At 41.0% G+C, this 16,973-nt stretch overlaps 2 protein-coding genes across 3 annotated transcripts; both read left to right on the top strand.

Moving 5' to 3' along the window:
- Positions 1 to 957: 957 nt before the first annotated feature.
- LOC110989080 (glutathione hydrolase 1 proenzyme-like) lies at positions 958 to 8,492 on the top strand. The gene is made up of 11 exons (XM_022253194.2): positions 958 to 1,377; positions 2,665 to 2,883; positions 3,332 to 3,555; positions 3,828 to 4,020; positions 4,297 to 4,457; positions 4,624 to 4,770; positions 5,298 to 5,434; positions 5,879 to 6,063; positions 6,279 to 6,519; positions 7,416 to 7,529; positions 7,924 to 8,492. The coding sequence occupies exons 1-11, from the start codon at positions 1,307 to 1,309 to the stop codon at positions 8,068 to 8,070; spliced, it is 1,839 nt and encodes a 612-aa protein (XP_022108886.2). The 5' UTR covers positions 958 to 1,306; the 3' UTR covers positions 8,071 to 8,492.
- A 146-nt stretch (positions 8,493 to 8,638) lies between these two features.
- LOC147798062 (uncharacterized) lies at positions 8,639 to 15,064 on the top strand. 2 transcript variants are annotated; one of them, XM_087140916.1, is made up of 3 exons: positions 8,639 to 9,336; positions 12,437 to 12,531; positions 14,667 to 15,064. In XM_087140916.1, the coding sequence occupies exons 1-3, from the start codon at positions 9,242 to 9,244 to the stop codon at positions 14,969 to 14,971; spliced, it is 495 nt and encodes a 164-aa protein (XP_086997042.1). In that variant the 5' UTR covers positions 8,639 to 9,241; the 3' UTR covers positions 14,972 to 15,064. The 2 variants fall into 2 exon arrangements, with proteins under 2 accessions (XP_086997042.1, XP_086997041.1); XM_087140915.1 differs by having other exon boundaries at positions 12,434 to 12,531.
- Positions 15,065 to 16,973: the final 1,909 nt, after the last annotated feature.

Genomic DNA, 16,973 nt, shown 5'->3' with positions numbered 1-16,973 from the left:
GACCAAAATAGCGCCGCCTGTTGACTCTAGTGAAGAGTTTGGCCTCCGTTTTTACTGGAAATTCAAGATTATGGCCAGTAGATCACTTTTAGTTTCAATTTTCGTGGCTAACCCTAACAGTAAAGATTACAGCTACATATCACAGGAATGTACAACTTGTGTCTTTGGATAGGAGCTTATTGACTATTCTATCCTATAATAACTGGAAAATGGCCTGAAATTACCCCATTTTTGTAAAAAAAAAAAAAGAAGTTTTCTCCGGTCTCCGGGGTACAGAAGTTAGAAAGTTCCACTCCATGATCCCGTCCTTTCCTCCTCTTTCTGGTAACTTTTCTTTTTTGTGTCTTTGATTTTTCCTTTTGTTTACGGAATAAGATTGTCATTGCGCACAAACAGTTCCGCATTCAGTGGCAACAGACAAACTGTATTATCCTTCTTCAGAAAAACAAGAAAGTGAATTTAGTGTTTGGAATTGGATTCTCCGTGAAACGGTTATGTTAGTGGGCAAGTTGAAATACAGGCGAAAAAACACTCTTTCGATCAAATTAAACAGTTGCCACACCCTTCATTGTTCGGGAGCAACATTTAATAATTAGGTCGAGTTCTTGACACGGGTTTCGTGTTGTCGCGCTCGAGCGGCGGGATCACAACCTAAGAACACTGTCCTCGTCACAGGTTCACACACCACCCCCTCGTCTGGGTTTTACACGAACACATGGAAAAACTCGTAAGATTTGATTTTTGAAAAGCTGCAAAAATTATCGAAATGGCTGACAAAGCTGGAGAAAGTTTTGCAAAATTAACATTAATAATTTTCCATGACAGAAATTATTTTTTATGGAAAAGAAATTAGCCCAGTTATCTAAACATTAACTCTTGAAGAATGCACAAGGACGCCGCCATGTTGCATGTTGATTGCCACAAAATAACACGTAGCGATAACCCGGTTTTATGTTCCCGGCGTTCGGGCGGCCTACCGATGAACACCTACGTTAACAAGCTGCGCGAACTCCGGCTTGTAGAGCCATTGGGCATGCGAACCTCGCGTTCAGTAGGCGGCGCTCTATTAATTCCGGTTCTGCTGTGGTTTTTGCACAAAACTATTACATTCTGATACTGTTCGAAGTTGAGCTACGAGTTAGACACCGTGTTGCATTTCAGGTTTATCTCGAGCTCTCATCTGTTGTGGGCTTCAAGGAAGGCCAATAGTTAGTTTGTGTGCAGTGCAACAGACAAGTTGAATCCAGTGATTTTCATTGAAAGGGGAAACGTTTTGTACATCAAGACATTCTCCAACCAAGCTGAAATGGAAAACTGCAAATCAACGCTGGAGCTGACGGGCCCTGATGTAGAAAAAGCAAACGTGACCATCAAAGGGTAAGATGGGTCGCATAGCGTAATGTCTGATTATCGTTTTCAGTAAGTACGGTAAGGCAAAGTGCAACCGTCCTGGAAGTTGGAGATAATCTACAGAAACAGTGTGTAATTGAGGTACAGAGTACATTCAATCACACACTCGAAAAGGTGCCAACAGTTAATGAGGAGCCATGCAGGAGATAAGTGTTGATGTTCATCTAGTGAGTCAACAAAACAGAAGTCTAGTTGTAGATCTTCATGCAGCTACCGCAAACGCTTGTAAACTATTGTGAAAGCATAAAAGCATGTGAACGAACTTCTTTCGATATTTATTTCTATATTTGTTAAAGTCAAAATTTGCTACTGACAAGAAACAGGTGTGCTACTACTTTCCCAAATAGAATGAACAGAAATGCTGCAACTGCAGTTGACAAACACACCTTGAAAGACTCTGGAAGCATCATCGACAAGAAATTGCATTGACAGACCCAGCGGCGTATCCAGCGCTTGGTGTCGGGGGGGAATTCAAAAGCGAATGCGGCTTCAGGCTTATTCATCGCAATGTTGAGGGAGAAAAAAAATATCAAAAGCCTTACTCAAATATTGTTCAGGGACACCCCTGCTGACCTCTCCACTGCTGATGCGAATAAACAACAATGAATCAGCAGAGAATAGGAAAATGTGGGTTATTTTGTGAATAAATTTCCATTCTAAAATTGAGGCTTTCTTCCTGGGATGACATCTCAGTTTTACTTATGTTTATGGAAATACACGTACTCTTTAGGATAAAAACCAACAAGACGGTAAAATGCCCTTTGAAATAGTGAAACAGGAGTTGAAAATAAGGTTCATTTTGTGTAAAAACAAATTGATTGCAGCTACCCTAAAGAGATAAAGTTCAAGTGTGATTTGCAGAACTTTACTAAGGTGTCCAACAATTGCTATTACCGATTTGCTTGCCGTTTCTCAAGTTAGGACTACATCATTTTCAAAGTAGACCCAGTGTGATAAATACCACTTCCACACCATTGGATCAACTAGGCCTACTACCTCTTGGTGAATTCTATGGGGATTTACGAGTATTTTAGTGGTTGAACTGAGTGTATGGCAAGGGTTCAACACAAATTAAGTTTCTCTGTTAAGACATAAACTTCAAGTTTAATAGTAAACTTTTCGGTTACTGTACACTACTTTGTGTGGTGGTTGAAACAATGGGTGGGTACTTTAGAGTGTCAAAAACTAGGTCACCAAATGTCTGCATCGAATTTCTTGTTGTCGTAAGAAGTCCATTTTTATGTTTTGCTCTAGAAAATCCAAGGTTTTGAGATGGCAAGTGGCCTTTGCCTTGCTGCTGATAGTGGCCGTGGCTGCCAGTGTGACCATGGGGTTATTGTATTATTACAAGGATGACAACGCTGTAACAGTCACTCCACAGCCATCACAACCACCTCCACAGCCAACTGGCGAGTACCAATACGCCAAGGCTGCCGTGGCTGCTGATGCTGGCGAGTGCTCAGAGATTGGCCGGTGAGTTAGGTAGTGAACTGGACTCTCATATAGGCCTACTACCGTAGTTGCTGTTGAACCCCTCTCATGAAAAAAGTAGATACATCTTAATATCTGTGAAATAAGTAGTGACGGTGGTTTTTGACTTTGAATGGCCCTAATAATTAAAGAACATCTGAAAATAGTTATAGTTTGTATACTTTTTGCCAAAAATTTTTTGCAAGTGCTAATGAAAGAGAAGGGCAATCACATCGTGCAGTTTTCCCCAAATGATGGAGGAAAGCCCACCATACTTCGGGCTATTTACGGACACAAGAAGTTACCTATATTGCTATTGATGAAGACCTGAAACGTACTGGTGAGATGCTTTGAGGGCTACATCATATTCTTCTTGGTAAATTGGACTTATACTGCATCAATAACCGGTTATAATTTCTTTTGTTATTCTGATAATGTTGAATATTTTCAGGGATATGCTGGAAAAGGGAGGCACAGCCGTAGACGCAGCGATAGCAGCATTTCTTTGCGTTGGTCTTTATAACTACCACAGTGCCGGCATTGGCGGAGGCTTCTTCCTGTTATTCTACAACGCCAAGACTAAAACCATTGAAATGTTGGATGCGAGAGAGACAGCGCCACTCGCTGCCTTCGAAAAAATGTACGAAAATGAGACAGAAGACGCCTCCACTTCAGGTAAATGAGTTGTCTATAACGTTGTCCATTTTAGAGTATTTAGATCGTGGGCACTGTCTTCATTGTTCATATTGTTACGTGATTTCCATTTAGACCATAGCTAAGTACACTGAGTATGTGTGGACAATACTTCTAAACAAATTCATGTCAACAGGAAATATTGCATGTGATCGGCTCACATATCAGTTAATTTACGGTGAAAGTACCGAGCAACATTAATCACATTTTGTTTAGTTACATTAAAGAGAGAAAACGGCTTCCCCTGACTTTAGGTGGCTTATCCATTGCTGTTCCTGGGGAGATAGCAGGTTACTGGACCGCTCATCAACGATACGGTGTGCTACCCTGGAGTGATTTATTTCAACCTTCGATCAAATTGGCCGAGGAGGGAATATTGGTTAGCAGAGAGCTGGCTCGTGTCATTAAAATCAGAGAGAGTTACATGAAGAACGATCCAAGTTTAGGGTAAGACTCACAATATGGACAGGTTGTTTCCTACAGTTGTTTTAACTAGTCTAAATATTTTGACCATAGTTTCAAACTTGGTACAGGTTCCCTTAAAGGACCCTCTTTCATGTGTACTTGGTTTTGAAAAGCTTGTATTCTCAAGTACGTTGTACCATAAGGTGACTTTCTTCAGAGAACGGAAATTACCTCATAGCGTTTTTCATCCTCCTATTACCAATATCTACATAATTTCTTAAGCGGTTTAGATTTAATTTTATTCCACTTTTCCCCAAGGGAAATTTTTCTGAACTCAGAAGGGGAGATTCTGAAGGAAGGAGATACACTGGTCGACATCAAACTGGCTGAAACTTATAAGAAACTAGCAGAGGGTGGAGAGAATGCTTTCTATAAAGGAGATCTTGCCGATGACATCGTGGCCGACATTGCCGATAGAGGTGACTAATGCAATCTGGAGAAGGGCCATTGACACTGATTTTGTGTGAATTGTTATTCATGTGGAGTCGACATTTTGAACGACCTGCATTCAAATCCGGACCCTGTTCGTTAGAATTTATCATTGTTTCCGAAAACGACTGTGATTTTACTGAACTTTCTTCCTAGGTGGTATCATCACAAAGGCAGATCTAGAAAGTTATCAAGTAAGACGGAGGGAACCTCTAATGATTGAGTTGGATGGTATGAAGGTGTACTCGCCTCCCCCACCAGGCAGTGGTGCCGTGTATGCACTCATAATGAACATCCTCCAGGGTAAATATATCGATTTAGGCCTCGAATTATCATAGTGCTGTGATGTTATTGTATTGAAATTTAATATTAATTGTTAATCAATATCTTCTGTTGTTAAACAATATCTTCAAGTATCACATTTTACATCTTGTCTGCTGTATCTCTTGTCTCGGTTTATCATTTCGGTTCATCTGTTCATGTGTGTCTTGTTTCGTTGCATTAAAATGTACGTTTTTTAAATTTAAATCTCAAATAAATGTGTAAGTTTCCATTTCATCTCATTGAAATGTTGATGTGCGCTGTCCTCGTCTATCACACTGCTGTAACTTTTGGCCTTGTTTTTTGCCTCATCTCGTTTCTACTTTTTAACCATCGTCGTTGTTCGTTTTGTGTTATTTCAAATTTCTTTAAATGTACAATTTTGTTATTTTTCGCTCAATTTGCAGCAATACCAAGTACTTTCTCTTTTCGAGTGACACAAAGTGCCTTTTCGTTTCGTTTGGACTCATTTTAATTCGTATTGTAACCAATAATTATGCACTTTCTAGGTTATGGCATTGGTCCAGATAGCATTGCTACCACTGAAGCTGAAATCTTGACAACTCATCGTATGGTAGAGGCTTTCAAGTTCGGGTATGCAGGTCGATCATTTCTTGGGGATGAAGACTACGTTGATGTCAAAGAAGTGAGTTGCCATGGCGTAAAAAGATATGGGTGTAATCCAGTAAGGAACTGAAGTACTGACAAGAACTTTACTGACTTCTTATCCACCTTGAGCAAAAGCACCCCTCATTGGTTGAAAAGAAGTCGGTAATGATGCAACTGTAACGCGTGCATTCGTGAACCAGCGAAGTGCAGTTTGCACCACTGGAGCCTCTATCGGTAAAAGAAATTGCGCCTTCTCTTAGTCCAGTTCGTGGCCGGGGCTCATAGGCTATGAGAATCATAAAAAACAGGGAATCTGAAGTGGATTATTGGTGGCAAAGTGTGATTTAAGTTTCTTCCCAGGGCCGAGAATTACTGTATATTAATAAGATTTGACATGTACCTGAATCAACAATGGTAGCCCTGTTTGTTAGAACTCCTGCAAGCCATTAAACATTGGAGCTTCGGTTCCTGTGGTCTTCAGATCGTTGCAAACATGACGTCACAGTCTTATGCAGACTCCTTACGAGCCGCTATTGATGACAACATGTCTCACGATCCGTCTTACTATACTGCCTACTACAATCAGCCTGATGGCGGCACATCTCACCTGTCGGTCGTTGATACATACGGCAATGCTGTAGCTGCAACGAGCACCATAAACCTTTAGTAAGCATTTTAAAAACTATGAAAATAATTATATGTAGATTACAAATAATATTTATATATAATCACATGTAGAACAAAGTGAAATTACATGTTTAACCCTTTCGTTAGTTTGACAAATATTCACCGATTGTAAGCAGTGAAAACTAAAGGATACAGGATGATTAAAATCAACTTGACCTATGACTGACCCCCCGACCCCTGACCCTTTTATCCAGTTTTGGATCCAAAGTTCGTGGCAATCGGACAGGAATCCTCTTCAATGACGAGATGGATGATTTCTCAAAGCCCGGAGAACCAAACGCTTTCGGTGTCCCGCCGTCTGTTTCAAACTTCATCCGGCCAGGAAAACGACCAATGTCCTCCATGACACCCACCATAGTGGTGGATCGTGACGGCAAAGTGAAACTCCTGGTTGGTGCGTCAGGAGGTACGCGCATTACCACCGGTGTGGCGCAGGTACACAAATCTAATAGTGTTATCCACAGCCACGCAAGTACGATTCCACCTAGTTGACGCTGTATTATGGATCTTTTTACCTGGCATACTAGTATTAAAACAACATGAACTGAACGCTGAAATGTCGTGCACCACGTCGATGTTAACTTCAAAAGCATGGGTGTTGCAAGGGGGATAGGGTATGGGTGTAGGCGCTTGTTATCGCCCCTATCAGGAAAAAAATGAAAAAGGAAACAAAAGAAGGAGAGTCTTACGTTTCCATCCAAGCAGAATCTTTCTCAAAGGCAAACACGTGCTGAAAAATTCCCTTTTTACCTTTGAGAAAGAGTGTGGTAGGATCGAAACATCAGGCCCTCCATATTTTGTGATTTATATTTTAGGCCACTGTAGCTAGCAAGCAGTTTGCAGCAGTTTCGCATCACATACGTTCTGAAAGAAAAAAACGGGAAGCAAAGATATGAGAAAATAGGAAAGAGGATGAAAATCATCAATTGGCTAAGAAAAAAATCAAACTTAACCTCCTGTGTTTATCATTTTGGCTGATGAGTGCTTTGTACACGTATGCCGAAAGTTCCCCTGAAAAAATGGTATACCCCCCAAAAAAAGGCTCTGCGACGCTCATATTCACTAATCATTCACTTCAACAGGTGAAGTGACCACAAGGCGTGGATGCATAATCACAGTACATGCTCGTATCGCTGTTATGCATAAGGCAGTCGACTTCTGGAGGGGTATTGTTAAAATCTAGAAATATGTTAATTGCCAACGTATTGTAACAGCAGGAATTAAAATGTATTGCATCCATCGTCAGTAGGTGTATTTAATATCCAAGTGGTTTTAACTTCGACAAATGTAAATCGTCAAAACTGTCCTCTCATTGACTTTGTGGTCAACAGGTAACCGTGGATACATTGTGGTATGGTGACAGCATAAAAAATGCGATCCAACGCAGGCGTTTTCATCATCAGTTAGTTCCAAATAATGTCACTTATGAAGCAGGTTTTAAACAGGTAAGGACGCCCTCAACAATCTACGTATGATTTCTTGAAGTTGCACTTAGTGCATATAAGGAACACATATTGTTTTATTTTTGTTTTGTTTTTCTTTGTTTTCTGTTTTTGTTTGTTTGTTGGTTTGTTAGGGGTTGTTTGTTTGTTTTTTTGTTTGTTTGTTTGTTTGTTTGTTTGTTTGTTTGTTTGTTGGGTTGGTGGGTGTTTGTTTGTCTGTTTTTTAGAGTGGGGTAGGGTAAGTTTGTCTCTGGTTCGTTTGGTGTGTTTCGTTTTAATTTCTAATTTGATTGTTTTAAATATATTCCCCTGTAAAATTCTTTGGCTTATCTTTTAAACTGCCCCAAGCGTTTCTTTTTCATCACAATTATAATAATGTAATCTTGCTTGTGTTCAGGACGTCATTAATGGTTTGAGAGCAAAAGGCCATTATCCTTACGAGTCTACGAGAGGCTGCGTGGTGCAAGGCATAATGCGAGACGCACAGGGATTCTGGAGCGCTTACAGTGACGACCGGAAAGGAGGCTCTTCAGCTGGTATATAAAGTTGACTTGGGACGATGAGACCGCTCTATAGCAACAATTTTTATGTTTCAGTGATTTGACAAAGTTGATTGACATGTGAAACAGTTGTTGAGAACTTGTTATTCAACTGATTTTGCATAAAGAATAGTTCATATTTTTCGAAAAAGATCAGAAAAATAAATATGAATATTATTATCATTATTTTTTGCAGGTTTTTTTGTTTATTTTTTCACTCAAAATCAACTGATGAATGGGGTCAAATTATTTCCTGAAAGATAAAGCCAGTGTTCAAAGTGGTTTTGCTGTATCCTGGGATCACCTCCCAAAAATGCTGTCGGGGCACACACCATGCTAGACACGCCACTGCATTATGATAAATTTTTCTTCCTCTGTATAGGCCAGTAATTAAAACAGGTTTGAGTTGGTAACCAGTGAAAACAAATATGGATGAAGGAATTTCCAACAAGCGTCTTTTGTTACAATTGACTTATAAAATCGAAATCTCGATAAACATATGGTGTATGTGTGGTTACCGTTGGATGTAGTGCGCATCTATCGACATCATCAATCATTTTACATGATTTATCCGGCAATCGAGTAATCCATTACAAAAGATTCTACGCAAAAATAAAACATTCACTCTTCATCAGCCAGGTGCGGTCATTCCGCACATCTTCATTCAATGTAATAATCTTAAGAGATCGAAATTGCTGGGATACTGCTTTGGAATGCAGTTCTTTTTACAACAGTGGAACAACAGTCCCAATGAAAAACTTTCTGTTAATTCCAGGAAAAGCGGAAAATGTTGTATTCGATCAAAAGAGGGCGCTATTACATTTTCATTTACATGCTTTTGTTCATTAGAGGGCGCTATTCATTTTTTTACCAGAGTGCGCTAAATATTGATTCAAGAGAGGGCGCCATAATATTTTTCAATAGAGGGCGCAAAATATTTGTTACAGCGCCTACGCGCATAGTCTTGGTTTCAAGACGTTAGTGCTTGATATAGCGGACACAGTGCATAGTGCGCCCCCTAACGACTCAAGTGCGCCAGAGTAAGTAAAAACTAGTTGTGCGAGGGCGCTCTTCAACAGAAATAAAACATTTACTGATCACGGACGTCTTTGGCCAAGACTACTACGCGCAGCGCGCAAACGGAAAAAGAAATGTGGCGCTGGTGTACGTGTACACATGTGCATGCAATGCGCCGTGCCACCCTACCAGAAAACGAGACATGCGCGGCCGGCAATACAGTTGGGACGGGGCAAGAAGCTTGACAGCATGAGGTAAGCGCTCGTCTCTCTGTCTGACATGTCTGAATTTGAATTTGGCTTGTCTGTAAACATGGAAAATATACCCAAATCAGAAAGGGTCGATGCTCAGGGATTAGGCTATGTAAAAATTGGCGTACATGACTTTCTTATGTTGGCCTTTATCATCATGTGTTTTATTCCCCCGTGACGGTTGCAACAACGCGCATGATTGGCGCAATTAGCTAGCTTGTTCTTCCAGGTGGTGAGCAAACTTCATAAAAATGATAAACTGACTTAAAAACTCAGGCACATTTGCCTTGTAAGTAATCATCTTGTAAATTCTAGTTTGTCTAGCATTTCCATTGGTTGTAAGTGGTGGCAATGATCACAAATGTACATGTATTTATTTATTTATTTATTTTTTGATGACCAACAGCGGTTACGCCCAACTTACAGGCATCTGTAGCCCCCCTTATGCCCCTAACTGTTTTTGTGCCAATCATTTCTCATGTTTCTTGGAATTATTTTTTGTAAATTGTTGCTGATGGCCATCAACTATTTGGGGGTGGTGTTGCACTAAGCATATTGCTTTCAGCAAAAGGTGACTGAATCTGCATGCGTCAACATGTACATGTGCACATGGCACTGGTGCACGTAACATGTCGATCAAATGCATTGATTATGCCTAGTCCGAGTAACTTGGACTCTACAAATCGCCTTTTATAACATTTACCCTAACCCTACATAATACTACAAATTACTAGATGTAGTAAAATGTAGTATTCAACCCTGTCGCTTGTAAGAGGACATGACCTTATTGTTCTCTGAAGCCATAAGATACAATAGATACGACCATGTACATGTACCATACTGTGCTGTGGCACTATGAATGCATGGCTTTATTGTTCTCTTTACAAGTAATAATGGAAGTAACCGAGCCAGAAGTAGTAATTTGTAGTGTTAGGTCTTTCAGGCTCAGACTACTACTTGGTATTTTGTAATACGCTTAGCGGTTAGGGTTAAGACATAGTTTGGCAAAACATGTGGAGTCTAAATAACAGGACAATGTACCAGTAATATGTAGAAATGGATTATGGGAAGGCAAGACTCATGATTTGTCAAGATGGCTCGTGAGTTGATCATACACACGACGCAAGAATAAATGTGATTGTTGTTGATTGTAATTAATGAACCTCCCCAGATGTCTGTCATTCCCCACATCACCATCCAAACCTGTAGTGACGGTACGCATTGTTACCTTTCTTATCGGTTGTTGAATACATATCACTCAAAGTGTCGCTCATGCGCTGTTGTACCCGAATCAAAATCCTCCAAATTCACCTCCAAATGCCCCTGGCCTAGGATTAAGCGAGAATCGGAGATTCTAATAATGATGGTAATGTTTGCTCACGTTTGAGAAGAAAAGAGAATTTTTCCCTTCAAATCGGAAATACTCTTGTCTTTATCCGTGTCTTTTGTCATCTTCATGTAGCAATTCAAACTGTATGCTTATTAATGTATCTGAAGATTACGTCACGACCAAAGATGGTCACTATGCACTGGCCATGCGCCAAGCCAGCTGACAATTCACAAAGCAGTGTTGGTACACTCTGAATTGCGAAATGTCCGCTGTCCACTGAGGAATAACATTAAATGTCCTTTCATTGTTTTTAGAGAGAAGGAAGAAGTTTGAAAATCCAAACAACAGAAAGACGGACAAAAAATGAAGAAAATGGAAGTCTATCCCTTCTTTTATTTTTGGTTTTATTTCTTTAATAAAGTCACTGGTCTGTTCTCATTGCTAAAGTCAACTGTTAGATGAGAGATGGGTTTGCAGGTACACCATGGAATCAATCTCTTTCGGCAAGGTGTGGTTTTTAAAAGAAACGGTGAGTGTTAACTCGACATTTTAGACACGTGTGCTGTAGCCGTCCTCCAGAGAGAGAGTGCTGGACTGGAGTGGATAGCTGGTTATAAAGGTAATCCGGAAGCGGTGGAGCGTGGTAAGTGATTCGTGGGTTGAGTGACTCAGTGTGTGCGCTGTTGCATGAAGGTGTTGGATCCTGGAATTGGAGGGAAACCTTGGGTTTGGGTACAGGGGACCCTTACTCCGGGGGGGGGGGGAGATGGGGGTGGGTTCATGTGGAGAAGACCCTAACACCTGGGGTGGGGGCATGAGTTTTGGGTATAGGGGACCCTACTGCCCAGGAGTGGGTGTCTGCTTGGGTGCTAGTAGTGGGCACCAGATGTCGCTGAGCTTAAAACCGATTTCTTGGGGTACGATGTTGTGCTTGAAAATGGCTTCTTGGATTGTCCTTGGAAGCCAGTTCTGGATGGAAGTGAGGAGTTCTGCTTTGCTCCATTCGATGTGGTGGTCCGTGGAGTGTGCATGTTTAATGATGGCCGACTTGCCATATTCTCCTCGTCGGCCATGTGAGCGGTGTTCTTGGACTCTGGTGGGGAGGTCCCCTCCGCTTTCCCTGATGTATACTTGGCCGCGTTCACATGGAATGCGATATACACCTGGGCAACTACTGCGTGTGGGTGCTCGTCCTTGCAAGATTTTCCGGCACAACACCGTACCCCAAGACATCGGTTTTAAGCTCAGCGACATCTGGCGCCCACTACTAGCACCCAAGCAGACACCCACTCCTGGGCAGTAGAGTCCCCGAAACCCATGCCCCCCCACCCCAGGTGTTAGGATCTTCTCCACCCAAAGCCACCCCCGTCCTCTCCCCTTGGCATAAGGGTCCCCTATACCCGAACCCAAGGTTTCCCTCCAATTCCAGGATCCAACACCTTCATGCAACAGTGCACACACTGAGTCACTCAACCTGTGAATCCCGTTCCAAGCTCCACCGCTTCCAGATTACCTTTATAACCAGCTACATGTATCCACTCTAGTCCGGCTTATTACTCTCCAGAGGACGGCCTGAGCACACTGGCCAAAACGTCGAGTTAACACTCACCGGTTCTTTTAAGAACCGCACCTCGCCCAAAAGAGGTTGATTCCATGGTGTACCCACAAACCCATTTCTCATAACTCTTCCACTATGCAAAGCTTCAAATCTTACTCAACTGTCAGAGTTAGAAGTGAAAATTTTTTGGTCTCATTTTTGTTCTTCCAAAGAAGCCAGCACAAGAGAGACTCAAGTTCCAGTAAGGACTGTAGTGATGGCGCCTCTGACAGTGATGAGGAACAAGAGCAGTGGATGGAGACAACAGCAGGTAGACAAGCTGCCACTTTTCAGTCATGTTTGTTTAGAAATAAAATTTTCACTGATACCTTTGGCCCTTGCACTTCTTAACGTCGTAACCCTAAAAGAGCTGGGTTGTTTTAGACCATCACAACCAAGGGAAGGGGAAGGGTAATGCCCTTGAACTGGACTGTCCAGTTCCTGTCTGAGGTGGGCTTTCCTTCCCCCATCTCAAGAACTGGACTGTCCAGTTCCTGTCTGAGGTGGGCTTTCCTTCCCCCATCTCAAGAACTGGACTGTCCAGTTCCTGTCTGAGGTGCCCTGTTTAGGGCACTATCATGAGGTCTCCTTAATCTGAAAATAACCTAAGTGTGCATCATGTAACCACACTGTATTTGTCTCCTTCCTTCGAGATATCATTCATTTTACCGACATCAGCCCTACCATAAAGTGATTAACGACATAACGAAACATGGTGTCAGAATTTATGCGGACTTCCACGCAATCCACGGTTTGCTGGTCCCTTTATGCAGCATGTTTGAGGTCACTGACCCGACCTCACGACCTCAACGCGTTCTACCTCGACTCATGTACACATGGTGCCTGTTCACATGCAACTGCAATCGTCTATAAACTGGATGCTCTATCATTGGAACTGTCTTCCGTCGACTGCCTTCATAGATACTGTCAGAGCTTTCGTTTGCAAATTTACAACCGGACATTCACGCTCATTTCCTGTGCATTCCTACTCATTACCCGCACACTGTCGTAAAAGTTGGTACCTTAATCCTGCCCTAACTTACTCTTTATAATGGGTTTTGCGGTTTTTTGCCCTAAACGAGATCTGGGGGGGTTGGGTTGCAGGCTGTACATGGGCAGTAACCCACGTTATTTGCGGTCAGGTAATCGCCACTGTTGATTGGTTAACAAAGTGAAATGGGTACAGCAGCAGTGACCGGTCAATACAGAATGTTGTAAAGTCACCTCCATAGGATTGACGCAGCATTTCCTGGGGGCGGGCCTTAGACTAAAGTAATGTTGGAAAGTACTGTTGCCAATAATTTATTTTTCTCATTAACACAAATCCTGAGGGGGTAGGGTATGTATCTCCCCACCTTTTTGTGATAAGCAAAAAAGTTGATTTGTGAAACGATTTCAACAGGCCATTCTAGTGTACGATTTTGACGATTTTATGTACAATGTTTATCATGAACATTGCCCATAGTACATGGAGTGGCATTGATTTATAACACATACTCTTTCAAGACATGGTCAGTTTTCCTTTATAAACTGCTTTCCCTTTTCTCTTTGGCAACCGTTTAATAACAAACATCAACAATCGTACTGATACAAGATCGGATTCACTAATTAGCCTTGGATGACTGGTTGATAATACAATCGTGCCTGGTATTAATTTTGTTGATTAACTGCAAAACATGTTTCCTGTGTTGGCGAGTTGTACATGTGATAAATTCCAAATATTACTACGCAAAGAAAGAAATTAATTTAAACGAAGAAAGAAATATTTGACAGGAAACAGACTTTTAAAATAACCGTCTATCTACCGGTACATTGCACAGAAAAATCAAAATCAAACCCACATCTCATGAATTTGAATATAAGTGAAATTTTTCTTGTATCAATTATCTGAAAACCTGCAAAAGGCCGTCTAAAGGGTCTTTTTCCGTGGTACCCAAATATTTGAAATCTGTTGTGGACATAAATTCTATAAAGCTGTCTGGGCCTCAGTTATTCGTCCCCCAACTACATGTATGTATTGTATAGTAGGATATTTTAATGAAGTGTTCTGAATTAAGAGGGACTTATTTTATTCACAGAGCTACAAGAAAATCATTCCATTAGGATCTTGCAATAACGATTGAAGACTGTAATTACAAATTTGTTACATTTGTTACGTTTCTCAGGCTCTCATTCATCCTATGGTTTTCCCTATTGTACATCTCGTGATATTTGGTTTCCATTCATTCCAAAGACCTTATTTATGCAATCCATATGGGATTTTTCTTGCAAAACAATGTTCCGAAATTTATATTTGAAATAGGACTCAGTTGACAGAGTCACCAATTTTGATCTATGTGCAGAAATTGAGTCTTGCTTGAATTGTGGACAGTTTTAAGCCACGTTTTCCGTTTAATTGTGTTGAAGCATGGTTGCCGGTGAAAAAAGGGGATGCAAGTGGGCTGAGAAAGGGATCTGAATTGCCTCGCCGGATTGACCGTGTCAGACTGGGCTGGTTGCCGGTGAAAAAAGGGGATGCGAGTGGGCTGAGAAAGGGATGCGAAATGCCTCGCCGGATTGACCGTGTCAGAGGGGGCCGGTTGGCGGTGAAAAAAGGGGATGCGAGTAGGCTGAGAAAGGGATGCAAATTGCCTCGCCGGATTGACCGTGTCAGACAAAGCTGGTTGCCGGTGAAAAAAAGGGGATGTGAGTGGGCTGAGAAAGAGATCTGAATTGCCTCGCCGGATTAACCATGTCAGACAGAGCTGGTTACCGGTGAAAAGGGGGATGCGAGTGGGCTGAGAAAGGGATGCGAATTGCCTTGCTGGATGGACTGTGTCAGACAGAGCTGGTTGCCGGTGAAAAAGGGGACGCAAGTTTGGGGTGGAATTAGAACTACATGTACATGTAGGTATACGTGTGTCCTGAAACCTTCATAATCTATTCTTATCTCAATGGGAATCTATTCTTTATTTGTGATTAACCATACAACATGGTAAGCCAGTTTGCATTTTAGTTAAGTGAAAGAAATTTCTTATTATTGATAAAACATTCTGTCAATAGAAACAGTTTTTGAATTTTCATTCTATTTAGGGAGCGCATGTCTAATATGAGGTGACAATTCAGTTGAACCTATGGAACTACCCTTTTCGTCGTAAATATATCATTTCTACACATGAAAAATAATACTAAATATACCTCTGATATAAAGGAGATTTTGTGACGCTGCTGTAACATCTTAGATAAGAAGATGGTTTCAAAATGTCTGTAGTTGTAATCGCCAGCATGCACTTCAATGTTGTTACTGGGAAAACGATTTAATAAACTTTACTTAAAGTTTACCTTTGCCAAATACTGAAAATTATTGGTAACTGTTCCATCAATATAGAACAGTAAAAGTGAACACCTTAAACATTACGTTTTTATTTAATTTACATTTCCAAACTAAATTAAAAATTAAACAGAGTTTAAATTGATATTGCAATGAAAGTTAGCTAATTGTTTAACGTACAGTTCAGCTGATTTTTCTGTCACGGTCAACATTGTTAAATTATTTGTGATCTTTCAGATTCAAAATAAATGAAACTACCCTCCAGATAAATGAAATAGGAAATTGTCAGATTTGGAGATACAGTTGTGACATTTCATATAAATGACATGCAAAAACTTTCCAACGATAGCTGCACTGTGCTAACATCCCTGTTTTGTATTGGTCTTAAAAGTCCGTTCTTTTGATGACCATGCTTGAACTGCTAAATACGTGTAACATAATCATTGAACAATGACAGCAATGTTCATTTATGCTGTCTTTTTCACGTCTCTTACATCTTAGCTTGTGATTCAATTGTTACATGCGTACTGATATTCATACTTTTATTATCCTGCGTTGTTTTACAGGCTTAGCATATTTTTATTTCCGACAAGGAATTGTTGTAGTGTGTCCTATCAATACTCAACCCTCCAATCAGTACATGAGTTTGAAACAAGATGCAACACTACCTCTGTTTCTCTACCTATATTACAGGCGTCTCCAAAAAAAATGCCAAAATTCTTGTTCTCTCAACCAGTGATAGAAGTAAAGAAGACAATGCCAAAGCTCGTGTGGAGATGTAGACATACCCGTGGCTGTTCGCTTTGGATGAAGAATAGCTAACTCTGCATTCATCTCAGCTTTCACAGTGGCTGTTTGTCTTCTAGGGGCAAAGAAACCAAGCAATAGTTGTCGGAGATGCTCGATTATTCCCGTTGGGTTTTTCTTGTCCAACATGAAGCATTTCATAAGTGGAAACATGGAAATGCCGTGCAGAGTTAATCTTGACAATGTTATCATACAGAGAAAATCCATCTCTCGATTCTATCATCTTCAAGATAGAAATTATGTCGCCTTTCGTGAAGGCCATTCCAAGCAGCCACGTTTTCATTTGTTTCCCCTTTCTGCAGGCTACAGTCAGAAGGCTACGTAGTAAAAAATATTCTTTCTCACCAAAATTAATGTCGCGTGCAATGCCCATGACACTCTTTCTCTGCTGCCGTATTCTTTTGGCAATTTCTCTGGATCGACAGTCACAGTTTCGGGGATTGGGGTTGTTACATCTTTTTTTCAATACCGGTAACTGTCTTATGCAATGACTTAATTGCTTTTCCTCTCTGTGCCTCGCTTTCTGGTGTGATGTGGAAGTGCACCATTTCCAACTTGGAACTCTGTAGCTGTCAAGAATGGCTGGATTATGTTCT

Source organism: Acanthaster planci, linkage group LG09 (genome assembly GCF_054643075.1).
Source record: "Acanthaster planci isolate LZ-2023a linkage group LG09, COTS_SCS, whole genome shotgun sequence".
Lineage (NCBI taxonomy): Eukaryota > Metazoa > Echinodermata > Asteroidea > Valvatida > Acanthasteridae > Acanthaster > Acanthaster planci.
Note: the sequence above shows the minus strand (reverse complement) of the source record. Positions and strands in the feature narration are given on the sequence as shown.